We start from the raw sequence: 15,668 nt of genomic DNA on the forward strand, positions 1-15,668 counted from the left end.
GTTTTATCAATCTGGCAACCCTGGGCTGGTTTGGTAAACTGAAGTAGGGTAAGGCAGCCTATCTAGTAGAATCAGAATCCTGTAGAATATAGACTTGTCAGTTTTCAACGTTGGTACTGATGATAGCAGAAGTAGTGCAGTCTATTTATTGGTCTTCTATTCATGCGACAGCTAAACAGCTTATAAAATTAGGCTACCTTATTTAGTTTAATTTTAATGATTTTGTGTTTTTGAGCCTTGTGCTGATATTCGTTAAACTTGTTTGCCTTTTGTTGTGTATTTTGAGATTTTCTTGGAATATATAGGTGGTAGGCTATGCAAACACTGTATGAAACTGCTGTATGGTACACGAATAGAAAAAGTTTGAAAATTACTGCCCTAGTCTATGGACTGATGACTGAGTCTTTCTAGAATTGTAAAACTGCTTTTGGCTAAAGCTGTAAAAAGATTAGCCTACTACTGCAGTCTCATCATCAGCCATGCCTGAATAAGACGTTGGCTACTGTGATTTTCCACAACAGTTGATCGTCCATTGTTGTTACTACAGTTACAAAATCCTGGTTTGTCCATATTAAAAGATTCTTAAAAATTTCAAACATAGATGGCGGAGTTGGCGGACGCTCCTGACCTTAGAAGTCTACACATGTTTTTATATTTAGATCACTGAAGGAAGGTGTAAACCTACTTAAAATAATAATTTTTATTGTGGTCACTTTGTCAATGGAAGGTAAATGGGCAACTTTATAGTAACATGCCTTTGGATTGTGGTTTAACATGCCTTTTTGATGATGTCAACAAAGCTAAAAGTAACAAAATTGACAAAGATTTGGCAAAGGAGAAGCTTTACTATAAACGCCAGGTTTGTTATGTGTTTGTTTTTTCTTCTTTGCTCGGGTAAAATTAATTATAACTAGCTAGCAGTATGCTATTACCTGCTATACTGGTACGGTACTGTTTTTCTGTTGTAGAGGAGAGCTGGTCAGACCATTGTCGTATTAAGTTACTCTTGCTTTTTGTTCAACTTCTAAATTAAAACGATACAACCATTAGTCCATTACCATGTATTGTTGAACTGAAATACACCATATACTTCAATGTTTTAAACCTTTCAAGGTTTTGCCACCTTTTCCCGTTCGTTAACGTGCTGGTAGGTCTATATGGTGGGATGGCGCAGTGGGTAAGGCGCTCACTTTCCAATCACGCAATCCTGGTTCGACTCCCAGCTTATGCTGGTTGTTGACAAACACTGCTCACCTCTACCCAGGGTGTAATAAATTGGGTGGGCGACGTAATTGCTAAAGTAAAAGCAGCCAAGAGAAAGGAACTGGTCACCATACTCTCGCTAGTGGCGATGGCTTAGTTACGGTACCTTAGTATAATGAGAAGAGAACCATCTTCTCATCCCCCTGATGCTTGGATTCAAGTATGGGACTCACCTTATTAGGTCTATATCGTTTTTTGTAGTTAGTATCTTTTTTGTCCCGGACGCGTAAATGACGAAAAATATAATGATTGATGTGACTGTATTGAATACATCTTCGCCATGCATCTTGTTGCTACATTTTTATTTAACATTTGTTTAGAACTCTGTCTGCTTTTGACACCCTCCCCACTTCCAGTTTTGTTTATATTTTTTCCTTCACAATTTTTGTTTTGTTTTTACAAAAATCATATTGGATAGGCTATAAAACAAACACAAAAAAATGACTCACATCAGATACACATCATCAGGTAATGATCAATATCTTGCTAAACCAGGCCTTTAAGCTCTCGGCGGCCATGTCCTCCAAAGAGTCGTCAAACGGGCTCCAAAACTAGCCCGCCTGTAGGCTATGTTTGGTCGCCGGCTTCCAAAAGTAAAAATTTCTCCACTGCATTCCCAGACAACAATGTATTACATTGGCTGAATCCATGTAAAAAAACGATTGATTTGTTGTCTGGGTTGGTATTAGGGTACATTTTTTACACTTGCAATCGTATTTCAAAATGTTTTCTGCACTCGCATTTGTACTTGAAACTTTTTTTTCTTCACTACCACTTAACTGATTCACTTAACTGATTTTTTATTTTGGCTACCAAACGCGAGAATTTGGTCGAGATGTAGAAGCTCTTGTAGGTCATGCTTAGTCGCCGGAACAATATAGGAGCTGAGAGGCCTATAAACCATCGTGTTTCTGTGACTGTGAGAAGGGTTTTATAACACAGACAAATTATATATAATAAAAGAAAACTTTTTCACTGAAAAGAAATTTAACTACTGTTGAAAAATGCTACTTTAAGGGATTAACCTCCTGAATAGTAATTTATTTTTATATTGTTACTTAGCATGGTTTTGAATTGTTCTTATGGTTCATGTGCAGATGTTAACCAGAGACTGAAAAAATACCAATTAGTGTTGGGTAGCTATGTTTTTCTATTGTTTAGGTGAAAGTTCTTTTGCTTGGTGCTGGAGAAAGTGGAAAAAGTACATTCCTTAAGCAGATGCGCATTCTTCATGGACAGGGTTATGATAGAAATGCCTTGCTCGAGTTTCGATCAATCGTTTACAGCAACATTGTCAAGGGAATGAAAGTATGTGTAAATTGTAACATTCAATAATTTTCACTATAAGTGGTTGGATTGTACTGTTTTGAATGACTTGCTTCAAATAAATGAACACTTCATTAAATCCATGCTTTTACTGAGACAGTTGCAACCCACGTGCAACAGAGTATGGCAACTTTTTGTCAAACTGTGTACGACGTGTAGGCTCAGACACACATGCCAGGTACCCACACTGTGGTCCTGAGTGATTTAGATGCTATTTCTTATAACCTGTATGACTGTATGTTATTGGATGCTTGGTGATTAGTAATTGTGCAACACTTAAGTCACCCAGCGCCACAGTGTGGTTGCCTAGTGCCTACATGTTTGCACCTACAGGCCATCGACCCAAGATTTAGACCGTTTAATATTGCAGTGTTGAGTATTTTAGCTCTAATTCCACAATCCTGCTTGGCAGCCCATGTGTTGCATTCTATAAGAGTTTAGATTTACAGGCCTCGAAACTCGTTTTTGCTGACGGCGGACAACAGGGATGGAGGAACCACGTGGGCCTTGGCCCACCTACTTTATTTTCTAGGTGGGCCTGGCCCACCCACTTTTAAAAGCCAAATTTCTTTGAAAATGTAGCGAAAACGGCAAACCAGAGAGGGAGTATATATAAAAAAAGGTCTTCACTCATTTGACACATAGTATTAGTAGTTTGATTATCTTTGATACTGATAGCTCAATGAAATCCAATCTTCAAACTTTTCTGTTGAGTCGATTATTGATGTGCAGCACATGTGGGTGTGGTTGCGTGTGACTGGTGGAGCAATCTATCAATCAATATAATTATTATTTATGATCTCTATGGTTAGAACAGTGATATCATTACATATGCACAATGCACATACTGTATAATGCTGCATATTATTACTCCCAGGAGGTATTATAACTGTGTGTGTATTGTTGCCTTTTTAATTGTGTGTATTATACATTGCCACATTTTGTACAGCGCTATAGAGCAATTCAACAATTTTGTAAAAATTTTTGACCAAATCCGGCACAAAAATGGAAAATTTTGCCTATTGGCACGAAAGGCAATTATGAAAACGCAATGTGTAAACCAGGGGTCGGCAACCTTTTTCTAACAGCGGCCAAAGCCAAACTTTACATGGTCTTGGCGGGCCGTAGCCTATTAATACCAGTTTTGATAGATTCAGAGGCATGATTTCAAGGCATTGATGTAGCCTAATGCCTTCAGAATATCGGCTAGTAATATCCTTGACGGGCATCAGCTGAACAAATTCTTAAACATCAAAATCTTTGTTTACTGCACGCACAAATACTGCCAGCTCAGTTGTAAGCTTATCTGTCATGTCTGTGCTCTCACCGATTGCCATTGCGAAGAACTGCAGATACATATACAATTACTTTTTGCTAGATGTTACGTTCTCCGATATCTCTTCTTTTCGTCGAGGTACGGTTCTTGTTGAAAGACTTATAGGCCTATATCTGAAAAGTAGTTTTTTTTTCTCTGGACATATGTTTTCAATAACATCCATCTTACACTCTTTTCCCAAATTCTCCATCACTATACGATTTCTTGTCTTTTGCGATTGATTGTGCTACCTTGTAGCTAGCAAAAGAATTTTCTGATTGATTGGTTTTCCTTTCCTTTGTAACAGAGAAATTTGCTGTTTTAAAGCTATTTTTGAGTAGATTAACTTTGCCGTTCCTTGTTTGACCCATTAACTTGGAAAAAAGAATATATGTTTTGTATCGTAATGGCGCTTTATATTGAGTTCTTTGTTTTAACAAACAGAAACGCTGCAAATCAAAGACGTGGGCCTACTAAAATGATTAATGAAAAGTAGCCTACTTGTTCTTCCATTCGATTATACTGTAATAAACCACTGGCCTGGCCACATATTATTATAATTTGTAAAGGAGCGGCGGGCTGGATGATTTTTCTTGGCAGGCCGTAGGTTGCCGACTCCTGGTGTAAATGATTTTAAATATTATGAATGCAAGAATGTTATGGGGGGTCTGGGGGGGCGAAGCCCCCAGAAGTTGGATTGACTTTGACTGCTGCGCCTCTGGGCCCACCTACTTTTAAAATGGTTCCTCCATCCCTGGCGGACAAACGTGTCCGGTCTGAGCAGCTATCTCGGCGGACAAATTAAGTCTCACGGCGGACACACCAGTTTTAGCGTCGATCGTCTGCTTAACACTGACTTTGTCTTGATAATTCTTCGCCATTTGAGAACTATAGGTACGGTTTAGAAGGCTTTTTAAAATTTCAGAGAAGTCACTCTGAAAGGCTTTCATCAGACTAACGGCGTGCGCTTGAAGAGTCAAAGCGCCGTGTAGCTGCTTAAAACGCCGCATAACTGATTAACTTCCACCGAACGAGGTCGTGTGGCTTCTTGCGTCACAATGCTCTTGGCAAGAGTCGGAAAATTTCAGCTCTAACGCTACTATTTTCTGCTTTGCAAAGTTTCACTAGGGTTTTTTCGTTAGGTTTATTTTTGAGTGTCATGTGAGCGAAAGTGAATTTTCCCTGGGCCTTTTCTTTCTTACTGTACTACCAAAACTAACAAATTTTGCTGCATCTTGATGTAATAGCCTACTCGTATAATCTCATTTTGTAACCAACCTTGCCTTATCAATATTACTCGGAGATCAAAGCCAGACATTGTGACGTAAGACTTGAACTAAGTTGCGCGTGCTTAGTGTAGAAGTACGGGTACTCCCATCCATAGGCGCCGACTTTTATTTTTGCACGGGGTGGCGGATAGCACAATATGGCAACCTAAAAACTTTCAAACTGCATGTTTTTGTTTGATTTTTACTAAGCGTGTTTCGTAGATGCAATTGTTTTTTCACACCTGCTTTGTAGCTCGATAATTTACAAAGCAACTTTAAAACAAAGCACAGGAGGTATATCGTGAATTTTATTGTTACGTTGCTGCTCTGACACTTAACATTTGGAAAAAGTATTTTTGCGAACAGCAGCTCTGTCAATCCAACTGTCAATCAACTGGTCAAGTTGTAACCGTGAAGCTTCAGCTTGATAAACATTTAAAATTAGGAAGTGGTTCAATCGCTGTTGCGTCATGGTAGATCGCAAGTAGGGTTTTATGCGCCTGAGTGCACTGAACGATCACTCCGCACAATGCAGACCACGTTTGGAAGCATTAATGAAATTGTTTCATTTCTTGCAAATAGATCAAGCAGTTGCGACATAGTTGCAAATCGGACAGAATGCTCTATCTTTGCATCTATCGTATTCTAGCCACGGGAATTCGCTCTCCCACGATTTTTGATATAAGCTTCTCCCTTCAACAGCGATTATCCTGCCCGTGCTCTGTTCTTCCACCTCCTTGATCGTGCTAACGCCTTTTGGCAGTGGCACACTTTCGTTTCGTTCAGGCATTGCCATTTGGTCACTTTCATGCTGGCTGAAATCCTGACTAGACGCAACAAAAAATAACTCAATGGAGAGCTGCAATTTTGAATGCTTTTTTGGTGGCATCTTTAAGCTGAATAAAGCTGGAATGTTGGCGAAAACTTTTACTGGACGACTTTTCGTAATTTTTTCTATGATGTAACCAGCAACTCCTATGTCAGACCAATAAATTCCCGCCTCACAGTTTGTCACGCATCGACACGCAATATTACTGCATGAAGTAGATAACACAGTAGAAATTAAAGCATAAAGTAGATGACGGTACACTCCAATTGAAATCGGAAAATAATTCAAAATGCAAAATCTTGAGTAATTGAAAAAGGTTGCTTTTATTATTGGGAATTGGCAGGGGGTGTAGCTTTCCTCGAATAGAATCATGTAAACGTGTAAATTTGCAGAACGTTAAAACTGCTAGCTTACTTCACTAAGTGCACTTTTTAAATAAAACTCAAAAAGTTTCAAAAATTGCATTTTTTTAATGAAATTTGAAAATGGATATTCATTTATTTAGGGGGTGGAGCTATCAATCATCGAGATAATTTTATTTCCAAGTATTTTATAGCTGGCATAATTTATAGCGATATTATGAGCAGTTTAAAAGTTTTCAAAAAAGATTTTTGAGGGAGGCAATGGAAAGATCGTATTTTATTGATTAATAAATCCCATTGTAAACCTAACAAATGTAACAATGATTTATGACAAGTAACAAATAAAACGATCGCAACAACAAGGAAAAAACTCGTAGCTACGTGTTGCGTAATCTTCACGTAGCTTGATGTTACGCGAGTATCATGCTTGTGACAAAAACAATCATTTTCTTTGCAATACTGTATTGGTTCACTTCTTGCTTTACGTTGACTTGAAGCGAAAATCAATGATCAAAAAAGATTAAAACGTCCGTTTAAATTACATTTATTTGCAGTAAGTAATGTAACCTAAACGGGGTGGCTGCCACCCCGCCACAGCGGTTACGGGGTGGCGTGGCGTGGCCACCCCGTAACCCCGTAGCCGTAAGTCGGCGCCAGTGCTCCCATCGATTCTGAGCGAAAAATTCACCATTGTTACGCTGATTCAATGTCAGGAAGAAGAAGATTGTCATCAATAGTTGAAGCAACATAAAAACCGAAAGTTTTCCTGCTGGAATGGAAGCTAAGGGATACAGTATTCACATTTTCCAGATTCGCGCTAGAATGCGCGGGAAATTATATTCTCGCAACAATTGTTCGTGCTATGCAATGACAATTTGTATCGCTCCTGTGTTATTTCTCGGCGGACAAATATGACCGATCTAGATGGTACTTCCCGCGGACATCATATGCTGTGACGGCGGACATGTCCGCGGTGTCCGCCGTGAATTTCGAGGCCTGGATTTAGAAGCGGCTTTTTAATTTACTTTATAAGGCTATGTTAGAAAAGATGCGTTTGCATCACGGTTTGCATAATTTTTTCACAATTTTGAGAAAATGATTTTCTTGTAGGTGTTGGTCGATGCAAGAGATAAACTCGGCATAACCTGGGAAAATCCAAGCAGACAGAGTCAAGCTGATTATATCATGACTTTTGATCGTTCATTTTCAATGGATGTCAGCACATTCCTTCAATACATTCCTCATATACGAGAACTTTGGAAGGATGAAGGAATCCATCAAGCATACGAACGGAGAAGAGAATTTCAATTGGTATTTTTCTGTTGTCTTTAAATAGTACATTGTTAGAATAGGTTTCTTCCATTGTATATATTTATAATTTTATCAAGTTGTTCAGAAGATATACCGCGAAAATTAGCTAACTTTGTGCCTCTAAGTCTAGTGTGACAATGTTAAGTGCTTTTGGACTGAATCTAAGGCGAACTCCTTGTTAGTATTTCTTGGTATTGTTTGCTTCCTAGACACAGTTTTGTTAATTTTTATTTTAACTTCAAGTACTATTTTTTAGCTCTTGTGTAGTATAATTGTGAATTGCATGGAGTTACTTTTGTACAAATACGAAATTAAATGTGGCATGGTTTGCTCTTATAAAGTAATGCCAGGTTCATGTGCTTTCATTTTAAGAAATTTTTTAGTTTTGTTGTGTTGTTATTGGCAGGGAGAATCTGTTTACCATTTTCTAGAAAATTTGGAGAGAATTGGCAAACCAGTAAGTTTTGTTTAAACTAATGTATATATAGTTGTTTCTTTGTATGTCTGTAGATGTCTAATTAACTCAAAACAACAGCATTCTAGCTACCATTTATTCCTTTAGGTACACCACTGTAGGCTATGCAAAGAATCATCTGCTACTGGTGCATAGGTGGTTCTTTCTTGACATCATTGGAAAACAATATCTTTATTTAAAATTGCAGGATTATGAACCAACCTTACAGGATATTTTACTTTCTCGACAAGCCACTAAAGTTATCCAAGAGTATGTCTTCGAAATACGTAGAATTCCCTTTCGATTTTTTGATGTTGGAGGGCAGCGCAGCCAACGTCAGGTATTGATTAGAATATTTATAAAACTTTACACAAGATTCTTTATGCTCAAAAGTCGTAGCTTGTGTAGCGCAAATAGGTTCACAGCATCGCCAATAGTGACAGCTTTAGGCAGGTGAAGAACTACTTAACTCCAATCAGGGCATTGTGAAACTCACCTGGGTGACCTTATTTCTCGCCAACGCAGTAAACTGGTTTGGTTTCGAAGAGAGAATTTATGAAATGTCACGTCATGACCCAATTTCGATTTGGTCCCGATTGATGAAGTGGCCGATGTTTTTCGATGCGTTGTCGATTCAACACCGCCCATGAGGATGTGGCTGTGTCTTTGGAAAGACACGTAAAGGCGTGCCTGAAGGTTGACACGATGATTGGCTTCCTTACCTTCCTGTTCACTAATCTAAATCTTTAACCACCGGCACTTGGTGGTGAATTCTGCCACCCTCGGTAACGGGGACACCACCGGATTAAAACTGGACTACTACTACTCATGGCGAGAACTTTTGTAGTTTAGGTGAAACTTTACATCGATTGGCTAGTGACCGAATTTTCCTATAGGGCCTTGAAAACGAATGAAGTTATTGATGGTTGTTTGATGACAAGAATAATCGGGTGATTTAACGGCCTTTCATTTTGTATCCAGAAATGGTTTCAATGTTTTGAAGATGTCACGTCAATCTTATTTCTTGCCTCGTCATCTGAGTTCGATCAAGTCCTAATGGAGGATCGAAAGACAAATCGATTGCAGGTATGTAACTGCGCAGGTTACGATTATGTTCTAGTATTTATGCCGGAATGGCCCGTTTCGGCGAGTTCCCTATTCGGCGATTTTTTGAAAATCCAACGATGCCTTCTGTAAATCCAACGATTGAATATTATTCAATATTCAGACATTGAATCAATGTAAATACGAACTGTTAGGCTAATTGGGTTCTTTAATCGGGTTCAACTTATACCTGGTCAGAAAAAGTTCCCTTTTGTACACGATTTCAACGTCTGGCGGACGTTAAAACGATGTGATTGCCTTTACATTACATTCAAAAGTTTTGTTGACGTCAAAAATTCTTTGACTGTTTTGAGTTACATCATCGTTTTGTGAAAAAGGTTGTTTTGATGTAAAATATATTTGAAATATCATATAAAATCAACAACTTGTTTAAAATATGAATGACATGACGCAAAGAAGGTGGATGTACCGTTGCAAGTGTAGGTTGTACCCATAGGCGTCATTTCAGGGGTGCGAAGGGTGCTTGAGCACCCCAAAATGAAAATCTGAGGTAACAACATAAATGCGAGAGCACCCCTGGGCCCTGGTTTGCATACAAAATACACCAATTCAAATAGAAATTTGCATTGCTAAATAACGTTTTTTTTTCTTTCTTGAAAGTCGTTTCACCAAAGCGCAATATTTTCAGTGTTTTACATTTGTGTGTGGCACGCAGCGCCACGCATATCAAAGGCAGACATGATTGTACTATTGCATAACAATTAAGCACAAACATGCGCACTGCGTCAAGAAGTGCCGTTCGAGAGAAAACAATTTGTCTCAAACGTCTACAAAAACATTCTGCAAACGGCGTCAGATGCAATCGTTAGCCGTTTCTCTTCTTCATCATACCGAATGGCAGACTTGCTACGAGAGCTGCTAGAGCAGTGGTTCCCAACCTTTTTTATCCGGTGGACCCTTTCAGTCAATATTCAAATCTAAATTCCCCCTCTATAAATTTAGTTTGTTAAAAACTCGTTTACATTAATATTTTAATTTAAGTTTTGTAAGATAAACTAAACTTTCACTAGCCTGTAATATTCCTTTTCATATTAAAATAATTTAATTAATGAAGAACGTTGCTGAAAAGTATTTTATTCAAAGAAAAAAGAAAAAAAGAGACACAAAGACCAGCTGAAAGTCTCCCACAATCATGCAAACATTGATCTGGATTCATGGGAACAACTTGCTAGTGACAGATCACTCTGGAGAAAAAGAACTAGGGAAGGCACGAAAATTTTCGAAAAAAAAAACAGGATACAAAAAGCCTATGAAAAACGAAACACTAGAAAAGAAAAGCTGAAACTACCACGTCCCCCACCATCCATACAATGTGATTTTTTCAAACGTTCTTTCCATCATAGACTGGGCCTCCAAAGCCACATATGACATCACCATCCAAAGCCAAATTTGATCGGACACGAGCTGGAGCCAACGACATTCAAAATATAAGAGTCAATGCATTTAACAGTCTGTGTGAAGCTTGTGATTTTTTGCTTCGACAGCTGATGAATGTGGAGAAAGAGTAGACCTATTGGAAAGAGCATAACGAATATCATTCTCCACGTCTAATCTGTTTCTCTGTTTTCTTTTCATCTGCAAGAGTTGAAAAACCTGATTTGCATAGATAAGTGGAATCAAACGGAAGGATACTTCAAATAGCTTTCTCTGCCACTTTGGGATAGAAATTACACGTTAATGGCCAAAATCCAGTGATTGATTTTTTTCTCTGAATAAGTCTCTTGCGCAAGAATTCGTTTTGAGTTCTAAAAATTCATTCTGCAATTTATCGGGAAGTTTTTCCATCAACAATGTGAATTAATTTCGTATTAAATCAAGCTCATCGTCATAAAGTTCAGGAAAATATTGAATGAATTCCAGTTCTAATGCTGTGAGATGTTGCAAATCAATTCTTTTTCCAACTCTTGTTCTTTGCCGTCAACAATCAGCACCGATGATAATTCGTTAAATATGGTGACAGGTTCAATTGTTCATTCTAACTTTTTTCTTTCAATCATCAAGCTTGCTTGTGAAAGCTTCCAAAGCATCTTTAAATGCTGAGCGGTACTGGCATCTGCTCCTGGAAAGGGCTACCCAAGCCAGGCTGGTCGAAAGGTAGAAGCCAGACAAAACGTAGTCCCCCCGCGATCAGGACAGCAGAGCCTTCTAGTACCTTAAGACAATCTCCTTATGACAGTGACATAAATCAATCACTCTCTTCCAACCTGCCTTGAGCCAGCATGGAAGCAGTACAGTTTGTAACTTCACATGGGATACAGATAGCCCATGTTGAATTGTTGATGCGCAATCTGCTTCAAACAGAGATGGCGATTGAATATATACCGTATATTGGTGTTTTTCCCTTGCATTTTCAGATTCAGTTTATTCAATGGACCAAACATATCAAACAAATAAGCCAGGAATCTAATCCATTTGTCATCATTCAGCAATGAAACAAATTTCAATTTTATTTAAAGGTCAAAAAATAATTTAAAATCGTTTCTGAGCTAAAACACTCGCTTGGTTACGTTTCCTGATGAAAACCATCGAGTATTTGCATGAAAAAGAAGTAGGCCTACGTGATGGTTTGCATCCATGTCAGTGCACAGTTGCTCAAATAATCGGGAGTTAAGGGCTCCTCCTTAACGCTTTAAAGATTTGGTCTAGGCCAACTTAGGCTACTAGGCTTAAAAAGCTTTACAATCCTAAAAACAAATTCCCCCCTGAAAATTGCAAAATTCCCCCCTAGTGGGGAATTCCCCCCCGGTTGGGAACCACTGTGCTAGAGAATCCCACAATGAAAGAAGCCGATGTTACGAAAGTAAGCAAATTTTATGATGGTGACTGGGAACGCAAGGATTTGCTGCGTGAACGCTAACAGTGGTTCGCTTGTTGCAAACGTGACGGTGATGTTGTGACAGTGAATACGCTACGTCAGAAATTCATTGCACAGCCGTCAATGGTCGATGTAATGCCTAATATATTTGCAGCTTTGGTAACTTACATTGTTATGCCGACTTCTTCCTGTGAAGCCGAACGTTCCTTTTCGTTATTACGACGCTTGAAGACCTACCTTCGCAGCACTCAAACGCAACAACGACTGAACAATTTGGCTGTTATAGGTAGTCATCGCGAATTGGCGGAGAAATTAAACATGGAAGAACTTGTCACGGAGTTTGTTTCCAAGACAACGACCCACAGAAACAAATTTGGATGTGATTAATTTATAGCAAGCCGCATTATAAGGCAGACGTGAACAAATTAAAGTCGAATATATTTCAATATATCACTTTCGCCTCGCATGTAATACTTGTTTTCATTTCTATCTGATCGTTTGACATACCGCTGCAGTCTATTCGATTACACGAACGACAAAATTATCTTTTTTTATGGTGATTCGACATTTCATGACGTAGGCTAAACATGGTTGAATTTACTTTTAGATTGAGTCATTTGTTTAACATTTTCCATCGGTTAGGTTTTCAATTGATTAGCCTATATTGACAATTTTCATAAGATAACTTAGAGCACCCCTAATTTCGTCAAATTTTTTAAAAAAATTACGCCAATGGTTGTACCTGAGAAAGATTTACAAAAGCCATTCGATTTGTTCAAAGAACCCAATTAACCTAACAGTTCGTATTTACATTGATTCAATGTCTGAATATTGAATAATATTCAATCGTTGGATTTACAGAAGGCGTCGTTGGATTTTCAAAACATGCCGAATAGTAGCAGACCCTATTTAATATTATGCACATACTTTTTGCAACTGATGCAGTGACATTCGAAACGTAGCCAAAAGAATACTCAGTCCAAGTTTAAATACTTTATTGTGTGTTTAGACACAAGTCTACAAAAGCCTAAATAAAAACCACCGAGTGTGATGGCCTGGTCAATACCAATGAGTATTGTGCACTCGCGGTATTGCGATGGTGACAAAGGATGGTAGCCTACGGTATGACAAAGCTTGTTAGTTTTATTGTTTTGTTAAATCAAGTTACTTGATCAATAGAGCGAGACACTAAAAATACAACCAAATAGCCAAAGATGTTGGATTTTTCCGAGGAAAATTTGTAAGTGTTGACTGAGATCACTGTTAGAGTAGAGCACGAGAGCAGGTTTTAAACAGAACTTACCATACCCAGTTACCCACCCGACCACAACTATATTCACCCAAACTGATGTCTTCACCCTTATTAAAAATTCTTGATCGATTTGTGAAATCAGCATATACTTAAATTTGAGCTGCATGTTGTCAAAGAGTGATCGACTAATTTAGCCATATGCTTTTCTCATTGCCTTTACGCTGAGTGTAGCGTTTGCTATAACGCTCAGTGTAACATTTTACTATAAATTAGCTCTTTTTGTTCTACTGCATGTTTAAAAAGTAATTTCTTAACATGAGTTGTTAAGGGCAACAGTTTCCTTCTTACTCGGTGGGGGTGCTCAATTTTGTGTTGACATTTGCGTATTGTTTCAGGAATCATTGGACATATTTGAAGTGATAGTCAACAACAATTACTTCGTTAACGTTTCAATCATCCTTTTCTTGAACAAGAAAGATCTCTTGGAGGAAAAAGTATCTCAGGAAGTCCTTATTTCCGATTATTTTCCAGATTTTGATGGTGACCCTCATCTATTATCCGATGTACAACATTATCTTGTATACAGGCAAGCAGATGCATGGGTGGAAATCGAAATTTTTCACTGTCTTGAAATTTTAGTTTTGTTGATTTAATTTTTGTAGGGTTTCTTTATCATGTATTTGTGCAATACCTACTCTTATTGATGCTTGTAGGTTTACTTATTCAGTAGGCTACAGTATATTGAATTTGTCTTACCTTTTTCAAGGGTGTCGATTACGTTATATTTTGTTCATGAAAGCGCGGTTTCGTATTTTTATGCAGTTATCTAGAGCTTGAAAGTTTGCCTATTTTAATCTCAACCTTTATACAAAAGATTTGTTTCAGATATAAATATTACTGGCAGTTTTTTTTTGATTGGATTTGCAGTGTTTGCAAGGTACATGCTTTTTTCACGATCCTGATATCTTGTTGAACCACATTTTTGTACTGCAGATTCGAATCACAGCGGAAGGACAAAAGCAAGCCGTTTTTCCATCACTTTACCATGGCCATCGATACAAACAACATTCGGTTTGTGTTTAACGCAGTCAAAGACACGATCTTGCATGAAAATCTCCACCAACTCATGTTGCAGTAGCACCATGTCCATAACCTGTGTTCATGATTGCCAAAGTATATTGCGCTATCGCCTACTGTGCAGGTGTGGTCTTGTTTTGAGGATATTGGAAACTTTGATCACTGATTGCAATAACGCCGTATTCAGATGAACATTTGGGAAAAACGAAGACGCATGAAGTGCAACGCATTTCTATGTCAATTTGACTGCGCTGGTTCTGGTCGCGATTTGCGACGTTTATGCTCAGGGCATTAGTCTCTCAATGATTCTGTGGTGGCGGTTGCATTGCAGTATTTGTTTTTATTACATTTTAACGACAATCACCACCGCGTCCTGGGACATTTGTATATCAACTAACAAGCAGTAGTTATTTTACCATTGATTGTACCTTCTACGCACCCTGTGGGTATTTTTTACTTTGCCAAGTATACACTTACACACTGATAAACAAAATTTCCTTGTTTGCAAGCTTGAACTAATTGTGCATTTTAGAATACTGGCTTCGTAGATAAAGTTTACTATCACGAACAAATTAATCTTTAGTAATGTAAGTAGTCTGAATAGTGAATACGCATATTTTTGAGCCTTTATTTTTGACACCGCGCCTTACAAGGATACATAAAGGCTTCACTTAATGGTGGGAGTAGCAAAGCGTGAATGAATGAGTATTTATTTCTACGGCTGAAAAGGCCCTGAAACCAAACAAGACTTATCATTTTTGATCTGCTTCAGTGACATGTCAGTCTGTTAGCAAACTCTTTGGTTCGAGAGCTGTTTTTGTAGAAGCCTAACGTTATTGAATGTATTATTTAATTAACCCATTTCTGTCCAAAGTTTTAGACATTTCTGAGCCCATTTGTCAGTATGTTGTATTTTCTTTTTTTTTTGCAATTGCAATACTGAAATGTGACATAGCTTATATGTAACGCTGAACAGAAGCGAATATGTTTTTCGTTATTTCTTGGCTGCTTTCAAGGGTTGTTTTACGTCTTCGACGACGAGTTTTACGTCATTTGAGGCAACACTGATGTCCTGAGTAATGATTCGTTGCAAAATTAAAATATTTTATAATGTTTCCAGTGAAAAGTTTGTTTCAAGTTTGAGGAAGACGCGCGAAAGAAGGAGGTTCAACTGCAACGCATTCGAACAGTGTGAATTTGATTGAGACATACAGTAGATACTGTCGAATATGTTTTTGCAAACCAGAATTTTAGTTGCTTATCAGTCACCA

At 38.1% G+C, this 15,668-nt stretch overlaps 1 protein-coding gene across 1 annotated transcript; it reads left to right on the top strand.

Annotated features, from left to right (window-relative positions):
- Positions 1–669: 669 nt before the first annotated feature.
- Positions 670–15,509, top strand: LOC145771383 (guanine nucleotide-binding protein subunit alpha-13-like). Its single transcript, XM_082583139.1, has 8 exons — positions 670–859; positions 2,425–2,571; positions 7,474–7,674; positions 8,081–8,131; positions 8,337–8,468; positions 9,110–9,214; positions 13,716–13,906; positions 14,314–15,509. Exons 1-8 carry the CDS (start codon positions 752–754, stop codon positions 14,456–14,458), a joined length of 1,080 nt encoding a protein of 359 aa, XP_082439265.1. The 5' UTR covers positions 670–751; the 3' UTR covers positions 14,459–15,509.
- Positions 15,510–15,668: the final 159 nt, after the last annotated feature.

Source organism: Aplidium turbinatum, chromosome 5 (genome assembly GCF_918807975.1).
Source record: "Aplidium turbinatum chromosome 5, kaAplTurb1.1, whole genome shotgun sequence".
Lineage (NCBI taxonomy): Eukaryota > Metazoa > Chordata > Ascidiacea > Aplousobranchia > Polyclinidae > Aplidium > Aplidium turbinatum.